The following is a 23,401-nucleotide window of genomic DNA, read 5'->3' as shown; positions in this document are numbered from 1 at the left end:
CTTCCAAACTCCTGTTAACGTTGATATTTTGACCTCTTCACATGAACCTTGAATGCTCTTAATGGCATCTACGATAGGGAATCCTTTTCAGAAGGTTTTCAGTTGACTTTGCCCAGATCCATCAGAGGAGTCACTATCAATGGTAGCTATAGTGTTATGAAATATATTTTTTATATAAAAAGTCTTGAAAATCTCAATTACTCTTTGATTCATGGGCTACAGAACAGATGTTGTGTTAGCAGGCATGAAAATAACATTAATCTTTTGTCCATCTCCATCAGAGTTCTTCGGTGACCAGGTGTGCTCTCAGCGAGTGGTAATATTTTGAAAGGAATCTTTGTTACTGAGCAGTAGGTCTCAACAGTGGGTTTAAAGTATTCGGTAGGAACCCCTAGGTGACTCAGTTGGTTAAGCGTCTGACCCTTATTTTTGGCTCAGGTCATGATCTCATTGTTCATGAGATTAAGCCGCGTATTGGGCTGTGTGCTGACAACGTGGAGCCTGCTTGGGATATTCATATTCATTCATATTCATATTCATTCATTCATTCATTCTCTCTCTCTCTCTCTCAAAAATAAACTTAAATGTTTATTTCAGTAAATCATGTTGTAAACAGATATGCTGTGATCCAGGCTTTGTGGTTCCATTTATAGAGTACACAGACAGAGTAGATTTGGCATAGTTCTTAGTGGCCCTAGGATTTTTGGAATGGTAAATGAGCATTAGCTTCAACTTCAAGTCACCAGCTGCATTAGCCCCTAACAGTTGAGTCAGCCTGTCCTTTGTAGTTTTGAAACGTGGCATTGACTTCTCCTCTCTAGCTATGAAAGTCCTAGCTGACATCTTCTTCCAATATAAGGCTCTTTTGTCTACATAGAGAGCCTTGTTTAGTGTGGTCATCTTCACAAATGATCTTGGCTAGATCTTCTGGATAACTTGCTGCAGCTTCTGTATCAGCACCTGCTGTTTCATCTCGCCCTTTTATGTTATGGAGATGGCTTCTTTCCTCAAACCTCATGAACCAAACTCTGCTAAGTTTTCAACTTTTCTTCTGCAGCTTCCTCACCTCTCAGCCAGCATAGAATTGAAGAGTTAGGGCCTTGCTCTGGAATAGGCTTTGGCCTACGGGAAGGTTGTGGCTGGTTTGATATATTTAGACCACTCAGACTTTATCACATCAACAGTAAGCTCTTTTGCTTTATCATTTGTGTGTTCACTGGAGTAGCACTTGTAATTTCCTTCAGTAACTTTTTTTTGTGTGTGTGTACAAGCTTTTGGCCTACCTTGGCTTTCAGCATGCCATCCTCACTTAGCTTAATCATTTCTAGCTTTTGATTTAAAGTGAGAGACGTGCAACTCTTCCTTTCCATTTGAACACTTAGATGCTGTTGTAGGGTTATTAATTGGCCTAGTTTCGATTATTGTGCTTCAGGGAATAGGAAGGCCAAAGGAGAGGGAGAGAAATAGGGAATGGCCAGTCGATGAAGCAGTCAGAACACCACATTTATTAAGTTCATTGTCTTATATGGGTATGGTTTGTGGTGTCCCAAAACAATTAAAATAATAACATCAAAGATCACTAATCACAGATCATCATAACAAGTATAATGTTGAAAACGTTTTGAAATATTGTTAGAATTACCAAAACATGACACAGAGACACAAAATGAGCAAATGCTGTTTGAAAAATGATGCCAATAGACTTGTTTGATGCCAGCTTGCCGCACACCTTCTATTTGTTAAAAAAAAACAAAACAAAAAACCCAACCCCCCCCACACTATCTGTGAATTACAATAAAGCAAAACCACAATAAAGTGAGGTATGTCTATATGCTGATGACTCCCAAATGAATACCTATAGTCCAAACCTTTCCTGTAAACCCCAGACTCCACCTACCTACCAGTTCATTCTCTTGGATGTATAATAATCTTCTCAGAGTAACCATTGTTATCAAAAACAATAGCAAGAGCTTATATAATACCATGTGCCAGGCACTGTTGTCCTAAAATGGACTCTTTCTTTCCTCCTATACCTATTTCTATCATCTTCCTCTTGTTAGCAAATGGCACATCCCCAGTTCTAGCTGCTTATGCTGAAAACCATGAATCATTTTTAAAATTCTTTCTCTTTTTTTTCCTTCACTCAGCAAATGCTGTTGCTGGTCAGAGTCTGATCACAACCATCTCTACTACTGCCAAATACTTTAAGTCAGTTAATGCTCAATATAGCAGCCAGGTGGAACCTGTTAAAATCTAGGTTAGATTATTTCACCTCTTTGCTCAACATCTCCAAAGGTTTCTCATGTCTCAGACCATCTAGGTCAAGTTGGATGTCTTGGTCAGCTGTGGCTCAGCCTGGCCTGAATGGTCCAAAACAACATTCCTCAAATGTCTAGACTCTCAACTGAGATGGTTGTGATAGGTAGGAAAATGGAGTCTCTTTTTTCCAAGTGGTCTGTCATCCTTAACTTCATAACATGGTGGTGGTGGTAGCAAAAGGGCAGGCTCAAATGCATAAGTGTTTATCAAGCCTGTGTATCATATTTGATAAAATCCAGTGGGCCAAAGTAAGTCACGTGGCCTGTTCAGGTTCAGTGTGTAAAGGGAATCAATAAGGTGCAGATGCCAGGTGGTGTGTGATTCATTGGGGGTCATTAATATTAATATAACAATCATCCATAGGCCCTCTGTGACCTGTTCATTTCTTAAATTATTAATATTTGGTAAATTGTTTGATTTTAATATACCACCTCTTTCTTTAGTCAGAGAGGAAAATAATAAAGAAGGAACCTGACTAGGTAAAACTGATGTCTGGAGATACAAGCTAAATAGTGGTTTTTTGGTAGAAAAATCAGACTTGATTTTTGTATGTCTTGTATTTTTAATTTCAGAGACCACCAAAAAGTAGACAATACTGTATGTACTATAATAATTTATAGATTCTTTTATTTAATTAAATCAGCATCTAGCTATTTGAGTTAATTAACTTGTCCATTTCACATATTATCTCCCTACTCCACATTGGGAAGTAGTACTTTATTTTTGTTTAACCTTAATTTATATGGTGTTTTACATTATATAAAGGTTCTTTGCTCTTTTTTTTTTTAAATGTAGTTTTTGTTCCATGTCACCTATTGAAGGATAATAGTCACATACTTGTTTTCTTCAAATCACCTCTTTGTACTTTGTCTTGTCATGTTGCCCCTATGTCATTTCTTTCCCTTATTGCCATTTCCAATAAGTCTAGTCAATTTTAGATTGATACTCATTTTAACTCTAGTGCCTAATTATATTTTGGCTTTCATTTTTCTGCCTTTTTTGGAATTCTCTTAACCTTGTCTTACCATTAAAAGTGTCTGCAAGCATTTACTTCATTATAACTTCAGAGAGAGTCTTACCTGCTTGTTTATATATTCAGATGCTAATTTTATTGAAAATTGTTTTTCCTTTTTTTTTACATAAAAGGCATTTAGTTTTCATTTTTAATGTATTAAATAAATAGTTTAATATCTTGTATTTTATTTCCAGAAGGCACAGAGTTATTACATAGAATGCGTTTTTCCCCCCAAAAGTATTGGGTCCAGTAGAGTTGAAAACCATTGTTTTGGCATACCTCATCTAATATAAAAGTTAAGATGAGGGGAAATAGCCTTCTAGTTAATGGCTTAATCTAAATTTAACTCATTTGGGTTGTTGGATTTATCCATGTTCTATTGAGGTTTCAGATTATGTATTTCTGTAGAAATATGTAGTGTACTATATGTACTGTATAGATCCTAGTGTGTGGAAAACAGTCTGAATTTCAGAGAACCAAGTAAATGATCATGGACTTCTCTAATTGGCTATATAAAATGGTAGGTTTTCTGAATTTAAAAGTATGTTATATTCCTGGTTATCAGATAAAAAAAAAATCTTTCAAATTGTTTTCTTGGACTTTTGAGACTGTTGTCAGTTTTGAGAAACTTTGAGTTTTTACAGTCTTGGCCTTTTTGAGAGACTATTTTAGCCCAAATTAACATAAATTTATTTGATACACTTTAGCTTGGCAGGCATTGTTGGGCACCAGATATACAGAGTTGCACAGAACAGTCTGTAGTTGAAATACTTCATCACAGTGCTACGGGTGCTGAGATAGAATTGGGCAGTAAGATGTACTGGGGTGCTTGGTCAAGCCAAAGCCCTCCTATAAAAGTTGCTGAATTAAAAAAAAAAATTAAAAAATAAAAGTTGCTGAGTCTTAAATGAGGCGGGTGGGGGGGGAGGGGGTGGTCACTTGGATGGCTCAGTTGGCTAAGCATCTGACTTTGACTCAGGCCGTGATATCATGGTACATGAGTTCGAGCCCTGTATGGGGCTCTGAGCCGTCAGTACAGAGCCTGCTTTGGCTTCTGTGTGTATGTGTGTGTCTCTCTCTCTCTGTCCCTCCCCTTCCCTGCTTGCTGTCTCTCTCTCTGTTTCTCTGTCTCTCTCTTAAATAAAAACATTAAAAAAAAATTTTTTTTAAAAAATAAGGGGTTAACCAGAAAAGAAGGGAAGAAGGAGGCATTCCAGGTTGAGTGAAAGAGCATGAAAAAAGATACTGAGGAGCACAATAGCTATGAACTAAAAGTAATTTAGTTTAACTAGGTCATAAAGTATAAAATGGAGAGCCATGGGACCTCACACGGTATGCTAAGGAGCTTGGGTTTTATCATGCAGTATTTTCTCAGGTTTTTCCCCTAAAATACAACTAAAGTCACCAGAGATTGAATCTATGCTTTGGAAGTAAGGAGACAAAGTCACATAGACCTCCTTGAATGTTTGAAATTTCTCTTAAGCCTGGTGTTTTATTATTAAAATATTATTAATAACTTTGTCTTCTATTCTAGAATTGATTAGTTTGTGAGTTCTTAGCTTCAAATTCCTAATTTACAGAATGAGAAGAATAATAAATAACACTTCTATCTTAGGATTGTTGGGAGGACTAATAATAACTATAATGGTAATAACAATGACAATAATAGCTAATAATTTTTGAGGGCTTACCAAGTAACAGGCCTAAGTGGTTTATTCCTGTTACCTCATTTAATCCTCAAAACCTCTCAGTGAGGTAGGTACATTTATTATCTTCTTCTGACTTCTAACAAAACTGGGGCATAGAGAAGTGAATTTCCCAAGGTCACACAGGTCGTTAGTGGCAGAGCTTGCTTTGAACACGGTTGTGAATACAAGACATGTAACTATTCCATTATATTCCCATTCTTTGAGATCATGCATATGGAACATTGAACACAGAATTTGCCACATAATAATTGTAAATATAAGCAATTATCAGTAGCCAGTAATATTTACTTAACTTACTTTGTTCAAATCTTTGAGTTAAATTGATGTCCTTAAGGAATTTTGCTATGTGTTTCCTTTGCCTTGGCTATTCCCTGCATGCAATTAAATGCAGTGTGACAACCACACCCATGCTTTTAACCACTACCTTTTATTGCCTTCTCCTTCCTTGTGGGTCTGTCTCCACATTAAATTTTAAATCCATGTCAGGGACCATATCTCTTTTGTTCATCATGGTCTACCCAGTCCTTCACACTATATCTAGCACATAAACATGACTAAATCTTGTTCAGTGAGTGAATAAAGATCTAAAAACCTGCCATTTTTAGCTGATCTTAAAATTTAAACATGATTCATACCACCTGCAATTGTGGTTTAATAGCTTTACATGTTTTTCCTCTGGTAAGCAGTCTGGTTTGGACCAGCCATCTGCTCCTGTGTTCTGCAGGGCACTCTCACCTTAGAACTGCAAAACCCTGCTGGGTAACTGGTATTTGTTTGTCCTGATAGAGATCACTCAGGTTTCAGAGGGGGGGGGGGGGATTAGATAACATTTAGATCTAAAACTAAAATGTTAGAAATATACAGAACAATTTAAAAATGTGTATTCTAAGAAACTTAATACAGAAAGAAAAAAGCTTTGGTATTTTTCATTTGCCTTTACATTAAATCATTTCAAATAAAGAGAAAATAATTATTTTTCAAAGGAGTTCTCTGTTATTGTGGGTTAACTCATATTTTCCTCCTCTCCTCTGTCTAGAATGTCTTAAACCATTCTACCTTATGAGAAATTGGATGTTCTTGCAGATAGTCATTGTGGGAGAAAACGTTTCATTTAAGTCCCAGATGAGGACCGGAAACTTGAAATCAGAGGAGCATCTGAAATCAAGTAATATTAGGTAGGATAAAAATTACAAGGGATTTCTTCATATTTGTATTTCTTTTAGAGATGTATGTTAAAGTATGCATATCCTATGAGCACTGCTAGAAAAGTTAGAGACTTTGCAAAGCATTTGATATTGGCCAGGATGGGGAAGGGGAGAGCTAATTTTTATTTTTTTAACTTAATGTGGCTTCACGAGAACTTTGGCATATATTTACTTTGTCATGAGCAATTACGTATTGTAGTTGAAGGAAAGTTTTAAAGCTTACTAACGTAAATACAAGACATTTTTATGTTTATGTATGAGGTCTCTGAATATTTATGATACGTTAGGGACACGTGATCCATCTTCTGGATTATCCTTTGGTATGAAACTTCCTGTGTTTTGGGTTACATATATAGCAGTTCATTTGAGTACAGGGAGCATCATCAGCTCTTTTTAGTTCTCTGTGTCTGCAGTCCAGCCTCCCTGATGCATATAGAAATAGGTAATGATTGCATGCAAGACCTCTCTAACCACATGATGAGTTAGAACCTCTTGTCACAGCAGCTTGTAATGACAGTTATAATGACAGAAATGTGTGAAGGTATCCGAACTCAGAGATGGGGCTTTTAGACGAGAAGTGATAGTTGCCTCTAAAATTTGATACCATGACAGTGACACCTATAGCCAGGCCATTCCAGAAGACCTGCTGGAACCAGACTAGAGGTGGAAACTAAGCTCTGCCACTTCCTACTTATGCCACTTTCAGCAGGTTATTAACCACTCTGTGTCCTTGTTTCCTCGTCAGCAAAATGAGGATACTCTTACTATTTAACCTGATAGATTTGTTTTGTGAATTAAAGATGTAATATATGAAAGCAGGTAAACAGGACCTAGCAAATACTAAATGATCAAACTCTATTATCATTAGGCTGTTAAATCTTAACAGATGAGTTTAGAGTCTATAATCAATTATCATGATGTTACTGTATTTTATAGTTTGCTTGATGTGTTATCAGGTCCAGTATTTAAAATGTGTTTTAAGTTATGTAATCAAAACTAATGTTTGGAGAGAAACAAAAAAGAAATAACATTATTTTGCAACTTTAACTTATCTACCTCTGGTTTCATTTTCTGTACATACTAACAATGTGGTCCTCATGACATGTAAAGTTTCTCTTTCTTTTGTCATTTAGCATTATGTGGTAGTAGATGACATAGAATTTTTGACCCCCATCTTGGAATGTTGTCTTCTGCAACCCTGTGTGCTGATCCAGAAAGGATCCTATGTCAGAAACCAGTTTAGCAAAACTAATTTGGTCATTGTAGTAGTGATGTTATAATCCGAGTGCAGTGCTCCCTCTTAGAGTTTTCACTTAGGTTCTTTTCACTTACTGGTTGTCTTGTTTATTTCTCATTTCTAAAAGGGAGTTTGTTTCCCTGTTTTACAGATGAGGAAATTGAAGTTTTCTGGAAAGAAATTCCAGACCTAAGTCCTTTTTATTCTGTGCTATTTTCCATTGCATGAAATTGTTTCCTATATGATGCACATTTTACCATTCATTAATTTGACAAAATTTTAGTGGACAGCTACCATATACCAGGCATTATTCTAGGTGTTAGGGATACAGCCCTGAATGCTGTTGTCTTCCTCACTCCCACTGGCTCTTTCTCTATTTGAATTATAGGCATACGTCTTTATCCCTGAACTCAACTGTAGTCTATTGAAATCATCTGTATGCGTCTTTGTATCTTCTGCTTTATTTTGAGTTCCTTAGAAGTAGTACCTACCGTTATTAAGGCTAGCATATGTATTGTTATTTTTACTATTTGGAGTAAAAATATTTACCTTTTTTAATTTGCATTTACTAGTTGTATATGTTTTCATATTTTTTCATTGTGTGTAATCCATACACCTCTTAATACTTTCTCTCAGTTCTTTTTTTTGCTTTTGTTAAGCCTCCCTTTCCTATTCATTTTGTAATTATCCTAAAGATTCACCATTCTCCTTAGTTACCACTTAAGTTCAGACACTGATTTCATCTCCTACTTTATCTCTGAAAGTGATGCAGTGTGTGTAGCTGTGAATTCTCTTGACACTCCCTCACCCTACACCACTCCCAGATTCTTCTGGCACATTTCTATCGACTCTCACCTCCCTCTAGTTTCATCCTGCTGCTTTTCAAAGCCAGTCTGGTCTCCTGTCATATTATTCACATTATCATTTCCTTTCATCTCTTCCAGAATTATCCACTATCAGTTTTGTTCTCATTAAAAAAAATTTTTTTTTATGTTTTATTTATTTTTGAGAGCAAGAGAGACAGATCGTGGACAGTGGAGGGGCAGAGAGAGAGGGAGACACAGAATCTGAAGCAGCTCCAGGCTCTGAGCTGTCAGTACAGAACCCGACGCGGGGCTCGAACTCACAAATTGTGAGATCATTACCTGAGCTGAAGTCGGACGCTTAGCTGACTGAGCCACCCAGACACCCCATTCTCATTTTCTTAAGTATTCAACCTATTCCATTCTCCTAGCTTCATTTCTTCGTTTTAAACATGTTTAAGGCTCTACCATTATTAAAAAAAAGAAACTTCTCTTTATCATAGCCCTCTTCCCTTTTTCTTCACTGCCTAGCACTCTAAGAATTGACCTAAACTATGTCTTCTTATTTGTTCCTCAACCTCCTGCAATTTGACATTGTCTCTTCTCTTGACGGGGCTATTATTGACTCTTATATCACCCAATCCAACCTGGTTTCTAATCCTTAGAGTAATCTGCCCCTTGAAAATGAGTATGAGTCTTTCTCTCTCTGACTTCACTTAGCACAATAACCTCTAGGTCCATCCATGTTGTCTCAGATGGCAAGATCTCATCCTTTTTGTGGCCATATGGGTACATTGTGTATACATGCTACATCTTCTTTATCCATTCATCTGTCGATGGACACTTGGGTTGCTTCCATATCTTGACTATTGTAAATAGTGATTCAGTAAACATAAGGATACATACATCTTTTCAGGTTAGTGTTTTAATTTTCTATGGGTAAGTACCCAGTAGACATTATTGGATTATATGGTATTTCTATTTTTAATTTTTTGAGGAACTATATAATTTCACTTACATGTGGAATCCACAAAAACAAAACAAGTGAAGAAACAAACAAAAAGCAGAATCAGACCTGTAAATACAGAAAACAAACTGATGGTTGCCAGAAGAGGATGGGACAGGCAAAATAAATGGACGAAGGGGAGAAGGAGATATAGGCTTCCAGTTATGGAAAGAATAAGTCACAAGACTTAAAGGTATAGCATAAGGAATATGGTCAGTGGTTTTATAATATCATTATATAGTGATAGATGGTGCTGAGTATAGTGTAACAGATAGAGTTGTTGAATCACTGTGTTGTACAGTCTGAAACTAACATTGTGTGTCAATTATACTCAAATTAAAAAAAGAATGAAAATTGAGAGCTAGTTTCTCCCTTCTGCCATTCTGACATTTTTCTTCTAATTTTAACTACCATCGACGTGCTGGTCACTCCAGCAGTATATCCCTAGTCTTAATGGCTCCTCTGTGCCTGACACTTGATCTCTAAGTTCCTGTTTATACCCTTTATACCCTTACTTTCTCATATACCCAGCTGTCCAAGCTAACCATCTGGGAATGATTTGGACTGTTTTCTCAGCTTTGTCTTTCCTTCTACTGATTTTACTAACGTGTTTCTTGAATCTAGGTTTTTCTGTCTTCTCTCTGTTGTTACTTCCTTCTAGACTTGGCCTTTTAAAAGCCATCTTCCACGCATGTTGTTGTAATCTTTTTAAAAAATGCAATTCTGACAATGCTGTGCTCCTGCTTAAAACTCAGCACTGGTTGCCTGTTGTTTATAAGACAGAGTCCGAGCTCATTAACCTTTCATGCAAGGTCTCACAGTCTGCTGTCTGCCTTGCTTCACCAGCTCATCTCCTGACCTCTTGTACTTTATGTTCCCATCTCCCGCGTCCACTGACTCAGCTTCCTTTATTGTGCTCTTTTCTCTGCCTGGAAGAACTTCTTATCCTTTGATACTTCCAGAGAGGTTTGGCCCTTAATAAAACAAGATACACAGTTTCAAATAATAGAAATTGTAGGATAAATGTAATGTAGAGCAATGGAATAATGTCAGGAGGTTTGAAAATTATGACAAACTGGAAAAGTGCCATAGAGAGAAAGCAAATTAGTGTTTTAGTTTCTTACTGAGACAAGCTCCTTTAGGAGCAACATCTTCCCTAGATATCCTTCTCTGTGTGAAATCCAAAAGTAGAGCAATACGATTTCCTTTTCATTAATCCAGTGCTACTTGGTGATGTCGTAGAGATCTGTAGATTGTGTATTTGTGTGCTTGCGTGTGTAGGCTCACACTCACCTTACGGTATCTGGCCTATTATTTTGAACAAATAATTAATGATACATGTAATTATGGATATGATAATTGATGAATATTGTTATTATTCCAAATACTCTTTAGTACTTTGTGAAGATAAGTAAACATATTAACTTGAAATAAAACCTACCATGGCTTTTATTTAAATTTCAAAGAGCCTTGCCACCTGAAACAGAAGAAGCTAATTTGCTTTTCTTTAGCAACTATGAGTTTAAAAGATGTTGGCTTATTTTCCTGTGTTCTGCTCATAAGAGAAACGGGGTTGGGAGTTCAGGTAGAAGGAATCTTCTATTGTGTCTGCCCCTGATTTGGAGATATCTTATATTTTTAACCACAAATTTTAATGTCCTTAAGATTATCTTATTTTATATATTATCTTGCATTGTTATGAAAGTACTATGTGTAATCAACTTGTTAAAGATTACTTTTAGTGTTTTCTTCTCTAATGACATTATAAAAAATTACTGTGAAATATTTAAGTATTGAAAGCCCCAGTTTTGTGGGCTATTTCTATCACATATTCTTTTTTTTTTTTTCTTGCAGTCTTGTATAGGAGGAACTATGATGTAATGGTTAGGAGTTAGCCAGTGGAACCAAACTGATTGAGTTAAAGCGCTACCCTTACTACTTACTGACTTAATACTTGGACGTCTTACTTATCCTCTATTTCTGTGGGTTTCTTCATCTAAAGTGGGGGCAGTAATAGTACATAATATAGATTAAATAATTTATATAAAGCCCTTAGAACATTGTCTGACAATAGTAAGTACTATATATAGCATTGGCTATTTCAGTACCTAGTGCATTAGAATACATTGAATGTATTTATAGATCTTGATGCTCATGCAGTCTCCAAGAATACTGTTTCAGGTTGTTAGCTTTCAGTGCATTTGTTTATCACTGAATGTTTCAGATTTTATTCAGCCTTGAAACGACTTTTTTTTCTTCTTGCTTGGTAAAAGTGCTTACTTTCTCTTAGTACAACTGACACAATGTATTTAGTATTTTGAAACTATTTAGTGGTATTATTTTATTATTGAAGGAATGGTGATTTTCAGACTTTGAATTTTTGATTCATTGTTTTCATTAATTCTTTCTGCTTAAAGTAAGAATAAAAAGGACCTCATTTTGCCTGAACCTTCTACCAAGAGAAAACATTTAAAAACTCTCTTTATGTAAGCATTGGCCATAAACTATATTAGTCTTTAACAAAATCAGTAGGTCAGTTGAGGTGTCATAGTTTCTCTTAATGAAGTAAAATAAGCAGATAGCCAATTATGTACCAGACTTTATGAAAGCAGTATAAGATCACATGTCTATTGATTTGATTTCTTGTATATTATATACTATATAAAAAATAAAATTGTGTAAGGGAAAGATAGTGATTCCTCTTGTGAGATGATAATTCTCAGTTTAACCCTCTCTCCTGTCTAAATGGGTACTTTTCGTACACAGGAAAAAGGAAGAGTTAGTAGATAATAGTATATAAACCTAACAGGGTTTTGAACTGTTTGCAGATTAAGGCCATCAAAAATATAGCATGGCCTCCACATAGTAACTTTACTATTTATTACATGAGACTGTATTTTTTAATGTTCTCTTTGTAGCAAGATTATATTAATAAAAATAGATACTTAAGGAAACTATTGATGATTCCTCATATGGAAAAACTATTTGGTTTGGGAACTTACAGATATTTTACTTCTCATTTTTTGATCAAGGACTCCCCAGAGCAGGGGAGGCAAAGTTTACTGTAAAGAGGCCAGATAATAAATATTTGAGGCTTGGTGGGCCATGTGGTCGTTGCCTCAACTACTCAGCTCTGCCCTTGTAGCAGAAAGCAGCCATAGACAATACATAAATGAATGCGCATGTCTATGTCCCAGTAAAGTTTATTTACAAAAAGATTCAGAGTGAAGGAAGGAATTTCACCCATAGGCTGACTGCTGTACTAGAATATAAATTTTACTTCTTGTGGTCTTTTTTATTAAAAATCTCTGGTAGAATTTTATTTTCTATTTTAACATCTTTTAATTTAGGCTAGATGACTTAAATGTTAGTGTGTAGTTGACAGAGTCTATGTTAGCTTTTTATGTCACAGAATTTCAAAATTCTAACTTGCAAGAAGTAGTAATAACTGGACTTTAGAATCCGAAAGAGCTAAGTTTATACTTAATTGTACCTAATTGCTTAGTGACTATGGGCAAATTATTTCAGATTTCAGAACCTCAGTTTCCTTGTTTATAGAAGAGGAATAATACTAGATATCTTCAGGTTGTTAGATTTTTCCACTTAGCTATCTTTTCATCCATTCAACTTAGCAAAATTATATTAGTCGCTAATATATCTCTTTCAGAACTAGTAGAGAACCATGCACATGGTGAGCACCTCTCTACTCTGGTCATACCGAGGAATCAGAACTCCTGGAATTTCAGAATGCTTTAACATTTATGTCAGATAATTTTATGACATTTTTGCACTTTTGTTAGTGCTTGAATTTTTAGTTTTACAGTTTCTCCTGGACAGATTGTAGTATATAAAAATATAAAGTAAAATTTTGATCTTTATCAGTGGAAGCCTGCTTCAGAATCGCTAGATTTACATTAGACATTATTAGACTTAATTATCTTACGGCCTATAAGAGAAACAGACTGTTTGTAAATAGTTCCTGTTATATGCTCAATAAAATGTTTGAAAGAAAGTTGGCGTCCTCATTAGGCAGATGGTAGCATACTGAAATGATACTTATAAGCAGATCTTGTTTGGAATGAGAAAATGACCTTGAGATACATGATTCTAAGTATAAGATATCTTGTGTATACTTCAGTGTAAATTTTTTAGCTAATGTCTGGAAACCTAGTAAAATGTATTCTTTGTAACTTTGCAGCTCAGGGACAGAATGAAAACATTGTTGAGTCTAGTAAAGATGCATAATCAGCACTGGCTTTCTCAGTATAAGGTTCATAAATTAGTGCTCTGGTAGGATGTTGTATTTTTTGTTTGTTTCTGTGTTTGTTTATTTTGGAAGGATGTGTTCTTTTGACATGAGTGGGATAGGATATATGACATTCTTCTTTTTTAAGTTTTTAATTTTAATTTTATGACTAATATAGATTGTTATATTAGTTTCAGTTGTATAATATAGTGATTCAATAATCTATACATTACTCAGTGTTCATCATGATAAGTGTTCTCTTAATTACCTATTTTACCCTTCCCACCTTCCCTCTGGTAACCATCTGTTCATTCTCCATAGTTACCAGTCTGTTTCTTGGTTTGTCTGTCTCTTTTTTTTCTTTGCTCATTTTTGTTTTTTAAATTCTGCATATAAGTGAAATCATATGTTATTTGTCTTTCTGACTGATTTACTTTTTTTAGCGTTATACTCTCTAGCTCCATCCATGTCATTGCAAATGGCATGATTTCATTCTTTCTATGGCTGATAGAATTATAGAATTTGTATAATTATAATAATAATTATATATTATTATACCACATCTTCTTTTTCTCCATCTATCAATGGACATTTGGACTGCTGCCATAATCTGGCTATCATAAATAATGCTGCAGTAAACAGAGGGACACATTGTATCCCTTTGAATTAGTGTTTTTGTATGTTGGGGGTAAATACCCAGTAGTGCAATTACTGGATTATAAGGTAGTTCTTTTTTTAACTTTTGGAGGAACCAACAGACTGTTTTCCACAGTGGCTGCACCAGTTTGTATTCCCACCAACAGTGGAAGAGGATCCCTTAAATTTATTTATTTTGAGAGAGACAGATAGCACGAGTGGGGGGAGGGGAGAGCGAGGAGAGAGAGAATCCCAAGCAAGCTCCATGCTGCCAGCACAGAGCCCGACACAGGGCTTGAACTCACGAAACTGAAGTTCGTGACATGGGCTGAAACCAAGAGTCCGATGCTTAACTGACTGAGCCACCCAGGTGCCCCAGCTTATGTGTTTTATTTTCACCATTCTGAAAGGTGTGAAGTAATACCTCATTGTAGGTTTGGTTTGCATCAATGTTGAATATCTTTTTTTTTTTTTTAAGTTTATTATTATTCATTTTGGGAGACAGAGCACACAAGTCAGAGAGGAACAGAGAGAAAGGGAGAGAGAGAATTCTAAGCAGGCTCTACACTGTCAGTGGAGCCAATGCAGGGCTCGAACTCACAAACCATGAGATCATGACCTGAGCCAAAATCAAGAGTTGAATGCTTAACTGACTGAGCCACTTAGGCGCCCCGTTATTGAGCATCTTTTCATGTGTCTTTTGCCCATCTGTATGTCTTCTTTGGAGAATTGTCTGTTCATGTCTTCTGCCATTTTTTAATTGGATGATTTGTGTTTTGCGTGTTGAGTTATAGTCTTTTTGTATTTTGGATGCTAACCCTTTATCAGACATGATATTTGCAAATATCTTCTTCCATACAGTAGTTTGCCTTTTAGTTTAGTTTAGTTTTTTTTTTTTTTTAATTATTTCCTCTGCTGTGTAGAAGCTTTTTCTTTTGATATGTCCCAATAGTTTATTTTTGCTTTTATTTCCCTTTCCTCAGGAGCTATCTCTAGAAAATGTTGCTATGGGTGATGTTGGAGAAATTACTACCTGTGCTGTCTTCTAGGATTTTTATGGTTTCAGGTCTCATATTTAGGTCCTTAATCTACTTTGAGTTTATTTTTGAGTATGGTATAAGAAAGTGATCCAGCTGCTTTTTTGGGGGGCACTGGTATTTCCCAACACCATTTTTTTCCCCTGATGTGTATTCATTCCTTCTTTGTTGAAGATTAATTGACTATATAATTGTGGGTTTATTTCTGGGGTTTCTATTCTGTTCCATTGATCTGTGTCTGTTTATGTGCCAGTACCTTACTGTTTTGATTTTTGCAGCTTTGTAGTGTATCTTGAAGTCTGGAGTTTTGCTTTTCTTTTTCAAAACTGCTTTGGCTATTTGAGGTCTTTTGTGGTTCAGTATAAATTTTAGGAATGTTCTAGTTCTGTGAAAAATACTGTTGGTATTTTGGTGGGGACTGCATTAAATCTGTAGATTGCTTTCGGTAGTATAGACATTGTAACATATTTGTTCTTCCAATCCATAAGCATGTGTCTTTCCATTTCTTTGTGTCATCTCCAGTTTTTTTCATTTAATGTTTTGGTTTCAGAGTATAAGTTTTTCACCTCTTTGGTTAAGTTTATTATGAGTACTTTGTTACTTTTGGTGCAGTTGTAAATGGATTGTTTACTTAATTTCTCTTTCTGCTGCTTCATTATAAGTGTACATAAATAAAACAGATTTCCATATTATTGACTTTGTATCCTGTGACTTTACTGAAGTCACTTATTAGGTCTAGTAGTTTCTTGGTGGAGTCTTTAGGGTTTCTGTACATGATATCGTGTCATCTGCAATAGTGAAAGTTTTACTTCTTTCTTACTGATTTGGATACCTTTTATTTCTTTTTGTTGTCTGATTGCTATGGCTAGGTCTTCTAGTACTATTTTGATAGAAGTGGTGAGAGTGGACATCCTTGCCTTGTTCCTGACCTTAGGGGAAAGATTCTCATTTTTTCCTCACATTAAGTATGATGTTCGCTCTGGGATTTTACTATATGGCCTTTATTATGTTGATGTATGTTCCCTCAAAACCTGTTTTATTGAGTGTTTTTATCATGAATGGGTGTTGTACTTTGTTGGATGCTTTTTCTGCATCTGTTGAAATGATTATATGGTATTTATCCTGTCTTTATTGATATGATGTATCAGATTAATTGGCAAATATTGAACCACCCTTGCATCCTGGGAATAAATCTCACTTGAGCATGATGATTTTTTTTTTTAATGTATTGTTGGATTTGGTTTGCTAGTATATTTTTTGAAGATTTTTCATCTATATTCATCAGAGATATTGGCCTGTAGGTTGTTGTTGTTGTTGTTGTTTTGGATGGTAGTGTCTTTATCTGGTTTTGATATCAGGAATGGAGAGAGTGAATGAATTTGGAAGTTTTCCTTCTTGTACTTTTTGGAATAGTTTGAGAAGAATAGATGTTAGATCTTTTTTAAATGTTTGGTAGAATTCCCCTGTGAAGCTATTTAGATCTGGACTTTTGTGGGCTTTTATGGAGTTTTTTTGATTAATGATTCAGTTTCTTTGCTGGTAATCTCAGTCTGTTCAAATTTTCTATTTCTTACTGCTTTAGTTTTGGTAGGTTATATGTTTCCAGGAATTTATCTATTTCTTCTTAGTTGTCCAATATGTTGGCATATGATTTTTCATAATATCTCTTAAAATTATTTGTATTTCTGTGTTATTGGTTATTTCTCTTCTTTCATTAGTGATTTTATTTGGGTGCTCTCTCTCTCTTTTTTTTTAATGAGTCTAGCTAGAAGTTTGTCAATTTCGTTGATGTTTTCAAATAACCATCTCCTGGTTTCATTGGTATGTTCTGTTATTTTTTTAGTTTCTATATAACATTTCTGTTTTACTCTTTATTATTTTTTTCCTTCTGCTGGTCTTGACTTTTGTTGTTCTTTTTCTGGGTCCTTTAGATTTAAGACTAGGCTGTTTCTTTTAGTTTTTATATATCATTTGTGGTCTACTCTTTATTATTTATTTCCTTCTCCTGGTTTTGGGTTTTGTTCTTTTTCTAGTTCCTTTAGATTTACAGTTAGATTGTTTATTTGAGACTTTTCTTGTTTCTTGAGATAGGCCTGTATTGCTATAAATTTTCCCTCTTAGAAATGCTTTTGCTGCATCCCAGAGATTTTGGACCATTGTATTTTCCTTTTCATTTGCTTCCATGTAATGTTTTAATTTCTTTGATTTCTTGGTTGACCCATTCATTGTTTAGTAGCATGTATTTGTGCTCTTTGCAGATTTTTTCTTGTGGTTGATTTCTAGTTTCATAGTGTTATGATCAGAAAAGATGCATGCTATGACTTTGATCTTTTTGAATTTGTTGAGATTTGTTATGTGGCCTACTATGTGATCTACTCTGGAGAATGTTCCATGTGCACTTGAAAAGTTATATTAGGGTGGAATATTCTGAATATACCTGTTAAATCCATCTGAGCCACTGTGTCATTCAAAGACACTGTCTCCTTGTTGATTTTTTGGTTGGATGATCTGTCCAACTGATGTTAAGTGTTAAAGTCCCCTACTATTATTTTATTATTACTAATTAGTTTCTTTATGTTTATTGTTAACTGCTTTATGTATTTGAGTGCTGTCATATTGGGTGCATAAATATTTACAATTGTGTTATCTTGTTAGATTGTCTCCTTTATTATTATATATGTCATTCTCTGTGTTGCAGTCTTTGTTTTAAAGTCTATTTTGTCTGCTTTAAGTATTGCTACCTGGCTTTCTTTTGACAGCCATTGACAGCCATTTGCATGATAAATGTTTCTTCATCCATGTGCTTTCAATCTGCAGGTGTCTTTAGGTCTGAAATTACTCTCTTGAAGGCAGCACATAGATTGGTCTTGCTTTTTTATCCACTCTGTTACCCTGTGACTTTTGATTGCAGCATTTAGTTTGTTTATATTCTAAGTAATTATTGATCGATAAGTTTTTTTTTGTTTTGTTTTTTTTGCCAGTTTGTTAGTTGTTTTGTGGTTGTTTTTGTAGTTTTTCTCTGATACTTTCTTGATCTCTTTCATGATTTGCCGGCTTTCTTTAGCGATGTACTCAGATTCCTTTCTCTTTATTAATTGTATATCTATTACTAGTGTTTGATTTGTGGTTGACATTAGGTTTATATGTAATATCTTCTGCAGGATAGTTGGTATTCTTTATTACATTTCATGATCTTCGGTTTTAATGGTATAAGCCATCAAGCCTTGTGAAAGGTTGTTTGTTTTTTTAATGGCAAAAGTTTAACACCCAAAGCAAAGAGTGAAGTAGGTAATATGAATAACGGTATTTGATGTGATGTTACAGTTGAGGATAAAGTATAGCTATTTGTTTTATTCACTTATAATGATGGTTCTTATATGGCTGTGGTTACCTGTATAATACCCAATTATGATTCTGTTTGAAAACTTAATTTAGAAAAATTATTTTTTTAAAGGCTAAGAAAATGAAAAGGTTCACATTATGTTTTGATGAAACTAAAACTCACAACTGATAATAAATACCTAATATTTACAGTAAAAATTTTAGAACCTCTGAATATTTTCTAGCTTTTATGTCCAAGTTTGTTTTTAGAAATGGAAATCTCATTAGTTTATATACATAACTTTTTAAAGCGTATGAACAGGATTTATTTTTTTCCCTTTTTTGCTTAAAAGATATTGAATGCCTACTGTATGCTAGGTGCTGTGCTAATAGGCATAGGGGTTGTGACGGTGAGCATTCTTAAAACCTGTGATATCTATTATGCAGAAGAAGTAAATGCTTTGAGAGTGTAAAATATGACTATCCTTCATTAAGTAAGATTTCTTGAGAAAGTTATGTTTCTGAGACAAAGGATAAGTAGTAATTAACGAGACAAAGGGGGAAGAGGTATTCCTAGGAAAGGGACTCTTCTTTACAAAGGCCCTGAGTATGAAGGGAGCAGAGCACATTGGAGAAACCAGAAGTCCAGTAATCTAGAGCACAAAGATCAAGGAGAGATGAGAATAATGGTAGAAGCAGAGGTCAGACTCTAATTTTTAGAGTACAGAGAACTTTGTAGGACATTTTAGTAAAGATTTTAGTTTTTACCTAAGAGCCTTGAGAAATCATTAAAGATTTGAATGGGCAGTTGGTATGATCAGAATTTGTATTTTGAAAAGATCTGTCAGACAGTAGTGGGAGAACAGAATGAAATAGGGCAAGAGTGAAATGGAGAAAACCGTTTGGTGGCTTTGCGTTAATCCCAGCAAGGGAGGGCTCATAACTTGAATGTGAGTGGATGAAGAGGAAGTAAAGGGAAATCCACACACTAAAGATATATTTAGTTGGTAGAGTTCTCTGGAGTTGATAGATTACCAGGGATTTGGGAGAAAGTTGTCATAAGTGACTTTTAGGCGTCTGCCTTTCACAGTTGGAAAGCAGTGATAACATTTGGTAGGACAGAAAACACTAGAAAGAGAACCGGGGTGGGTCATGAGTTCACTTTTGGACCTCTTGATTACAGGCAATTCTTGAAGAATTTGAGAGAGAGAAAAGAAACAGCAGCCAGAGGAGGATAATGCAGGACAGAAGATTTTAAAACGGACAGACTTAGGCATGTTTAAAATACTGAAGAAAAGGAAGGATCCAATAGAGAGAGAAGTTTCAAAATTATTGGAGGAGGAAGGGGGTAATTAAAGGAGTTCTTATTAAAAGCTAGAGAGCCTACCCAAGTGGAATTACTGGTCTTAAATAAGAGATGCAGTGCCTCTTGTGCTTTAACAAGAGAGAATAAAGAGGGTGTGTGAACGTAGTGTTTAGTAACTGAGCATTGTTTTTCCTGAGCCTTTACTGAAAGGGGTCGACCTCAGGAAGGAGGCAGAAATCCACGTCTGAGGAAAGTGGGGATTTTGAGATAGTTACAGTGGTTAGTGAATTGAGAAACAGAATTTCCTGGCTGCGTTAAGGGAAAATTTTTTGTTTAATGAGTATCATTTACTATTATCTTAAATATATCAGATTTGGAGGAAAACTACAAGAATGTGAGCTCTACTTGTAGAATTCATGGTGACACTCTATACTTTTAAGTTATAGCATCAGTTTGCCAAGACCTAGTGCTACCCTGGATATTAAAGCCAGGCCACTATTTGCAGTGTCACAAATAGAGGTACTATATATCTTTATGTAGTATATGATTTCACCTTACTTTTAGCTTTTAGCATTATTTATGTTGAGTAGGCCTAGTTTGTTTTTAACCGATGTTCTTTTTTTCCCTTTTTTTAGGCAGGCAGAAGTCCTGAAGGCTGACATGACAGGTATTGGCTGGCTCATTTGGTTTTCACGGTTTATTTTATACCATTAAGGGAATTAAGGGAAGGGCCTCATCTTTTATATATTACTTGTTGCACTGTCCTAGTTGCCAAAAGGGATGATGACTTATAATTTGCTTTAAATAATTACTGTTTTTGAATTTTGAATTCTTTTTTTTAATGTTTATGTATTTATTTATTTTGAGAGAGAGAGAGAGAAAACATGCATGCGTGAGCTGTCAGGGAAGGGGCAGTGAGAGAGGAAGAGAGAGAATGTTAGGCAGGCTCTGTGCTGACAGCTCCCCCAGGATGGGACTTGGACCCATAAACCATGAGATCATGACCTGAGCTGAAACCAAGATGCTTAACCAACTGAGCCACCCAGGCGCCCCTGAACTTTGAAGTCTTACCTAGATGGTCAAGAATTTTATATATTCTGTGCTACATTATATTGAATATTAACTAATTTATGCATATAGCCATTTAGTTTTTATGAAGTATTTGTCATTAATTTAAGACATGAAAGACTTCATATATAAACAAAAATACCATATGGTATTAGGTTCATGTCTCCTGTTTATAATTCTCCAAACTTGAATAGTAAGTAAACCTTGAGAAAAAAATATTTGTAGGAAAACTCTACTAAAGTCCTTGAAATTGAGTGAACTGCCTTGTCACCTTTCTTTTCTCCCTTATCTTTTTTGTTTTGAATAGTGAGGGGTTTTGTTTTGTTTTGTCTTGTTTTGAAAGAGTAACTGAAAGTCACTAGAAGGAGCAGATGATTTTAAGTCCAAAATTAGGAAATCTATGGCACTAACTATGTAGTGATCAATATGCTCTCTTTAGCAGCATATACTGTTCTGAAGTGTAAAAAAGTGATAATGCGATAATGGATCTCATTCTAATTTTTGAGGACTTCATTTCTGCAGTGACATCCACAAAGAGTTAAACTGTTATAACCAGCATTCTGGCCAGAATTTACAATCAAGAGGAAATAGACTCTTTAGATGTCTTTTTCTCAACATTGCAGGCTAATGTTAATGGTGATGCTAATGTTTTAAGAATTTGTGGGTAATATCATTGTCATCCTCTTCAAGGTAAAGAACAAATTTCGAAAAAACACTTTTTACAGGTTTACTTAGTATAGCACCTCAGTTCTTCCCATTATTAACATAACTGTCAGCATCTTCCTTACTGTGGATATCAGTGTCAGCTCTGAGGTACTAAATTATGCTTTTGTCTTGTCGTGGTAGGTATAATATGCATTATGCGACCAAAATTGTACATGGATCATTGTTAGGCTGTCTATACCTTTTACTTTTTCTTAAGTATTGAATACCCTCAGGAAGTAGGCTTAGGGTTTGGCTTTTATGGGGAACGTTTGGCTGCCTAGAAACAAGAAGATACTAAGTAATTTAAATGGTAGTCTGTCTGATAAAACATTTAGTGATTCTTTATAATCCTTTCCCTGCCATCAATGAATTGAAACAAGATTGAATAAATCTATAAATCTATTTATTTAGTCCTAAAACCTAATAAGGGACCAAGAAGCTGATACTACACCCTGTGTGTGTTTGTTTTTTAATAGTCGGCAAACTCTTGTGAGGATTAACTCAAATATCCAGGAGATTTTATTTGCAGACTTATAAAGAATAAAGATTATGCCATGTCGCAGTAAAATATTAAATGTAATCAGAAGCCTAATTGAAAAGTCTGTTACTAAGTTTTTCTATTGGGGCAGCTCCCTGCCAATTATCACACTCATAAGCCTCGTCATTGGAAAGGCTAATGTGTCTTGCAGGACTCTGGCAGGCAGTATGGCCCCAGTGGAGTATTATGTTTTGTCATACTTGACTTCCTGATTTTGTCTTTCACTCAGTCTCTCATTTGGCCTCTTGAGCAGCTTAATCACCATGTGCTACAAATTCTTCTTTATCTTAAGTGGCAACTATGGATTCCTCACAAAAGTTTCTTGGCAAGCAATTTACCAATCATTAAAATAGCCCTTACTGTTACGGCTTTATCAGGCTGGCATATATAGAGTAGGAATAACAGCAGAATGTGCAAACAACTGCTGGGTTGTCAAAAGACGTGAAGATTCTATAAGGACAGTTGTGAAAATGATTCAAAAGAAAAAGGGTGCTCTGGACAAAGAGATACAGTTGTGAGAGTAAACAGACCATCTTGGCAGTCCATCATTTCAGGTGGGGGGACTTTTGAGGCATATGGCTTCCTATGATAAGAATACATAGAAATCCAAACTAAAGCAAAGGGTGCACCATTCATTCATTTTTGGTTTTGTTTTTTGCCTTTTTTTTTCATGGTGTTATTTCAAAGCTAAAAGACAAATATACAAGCATTTTGAACCAGAGTTAGTCATTAGCGAAAAGGTGAAAGTCATTTGAAAACGTAGTAGTATAAAATTTCTGCAGCAATCTATGGCATAAAGCAGGGTTTTGCTTTTGGGAATGGAGAGGGAAGGAGTCATTGGTGTAGTATAATGGTTTTAACTATCTGTTTTTCTATCTATCTGCTGTGTTTTTGTTTGTGTGTTTGTTTGTTTGTTTTGTTATTCAGATTCTAAGCTGGGTCCAGCTGAGGTCTGGACATCCAGGCAGGCTCTGCAGGACCTGTACCAGAAAATGCTAGTTACTGATTTGGAATACGCTCTAGACAAGAAAGTAGAACAGGATCTGTAAGTACTATCATTTGGGCTGTCCCTGTAAGATCAAGAGTCTCACCAAAGATTTTAGAATAAAAAAAAAAAAAACAATTTTGGTTGTTTCTTCTTAACCTATCTCAGAGTAAGTTCTTTCAATGAAAAAAAAAAAAAAGAATTCTAATACTTATGATTACTTTGAACAGAATATTTGACCGTTGTTATTACTTCAGATAGTCTT

General features: G+C 35.2%; 1 protein-coding gene across 6 annotated transcripts in view; it reads left to right on the top strand.

Moving 5' to 3' along the window:
* Positions 1-23,401, top strand: part of SMG7 (SMG7 nonsense mediated mRNA decay factor) — a 91,575-nt gene that overhangs the window by 32,638 nt on the left and 35,536 nt on the right. For 5 of the 6 annotated variants that reach the window (XM_039252979.1, XM_039252978.1, XM_039252976.1 and 2 more), the window contains exons 2-4: positions 6,080-6,218; positions 20,476-20,507; positions 23,079-23,196. In XM_039252979.1, coding sequence (XP_039108910.1) covers positions 6,103-6,218; positions 20,476-20,507; positions 23,079-23,196 — 266 coding nt within the window. In that variant the 5' untranslated portion in view covers positions 6,080-6,102. The remainder of the gene's footprint in view (positions 1-6,079; positions 6,219-20,475; positions 20,508-23,078; positions 23,197-23,401) is intronic. The other variant, XM_039252975.1, reaches the window with a different exon arrangement.

Source organism: Hyaena hyaena, unplaced genomic scaffold, assembly GCF_003009895.1.
Source record: "Hyaena hyaena isolate Hyena2069 unplaced genomic scaffold, ASM300989v1 scaffold_439, whole genome shotgun sequence".
NCBI lineage: Eukaryota > Metazoa > Chordata > Mammalia > Carnivora > Hyaenidae > Hyaena > Hyaena hyaena.
The sequence above is the reverse complement of the archived record's forward strand: the minus strand, read 5'-3'. Positions and strand labels throughout refer to the sequence as shown.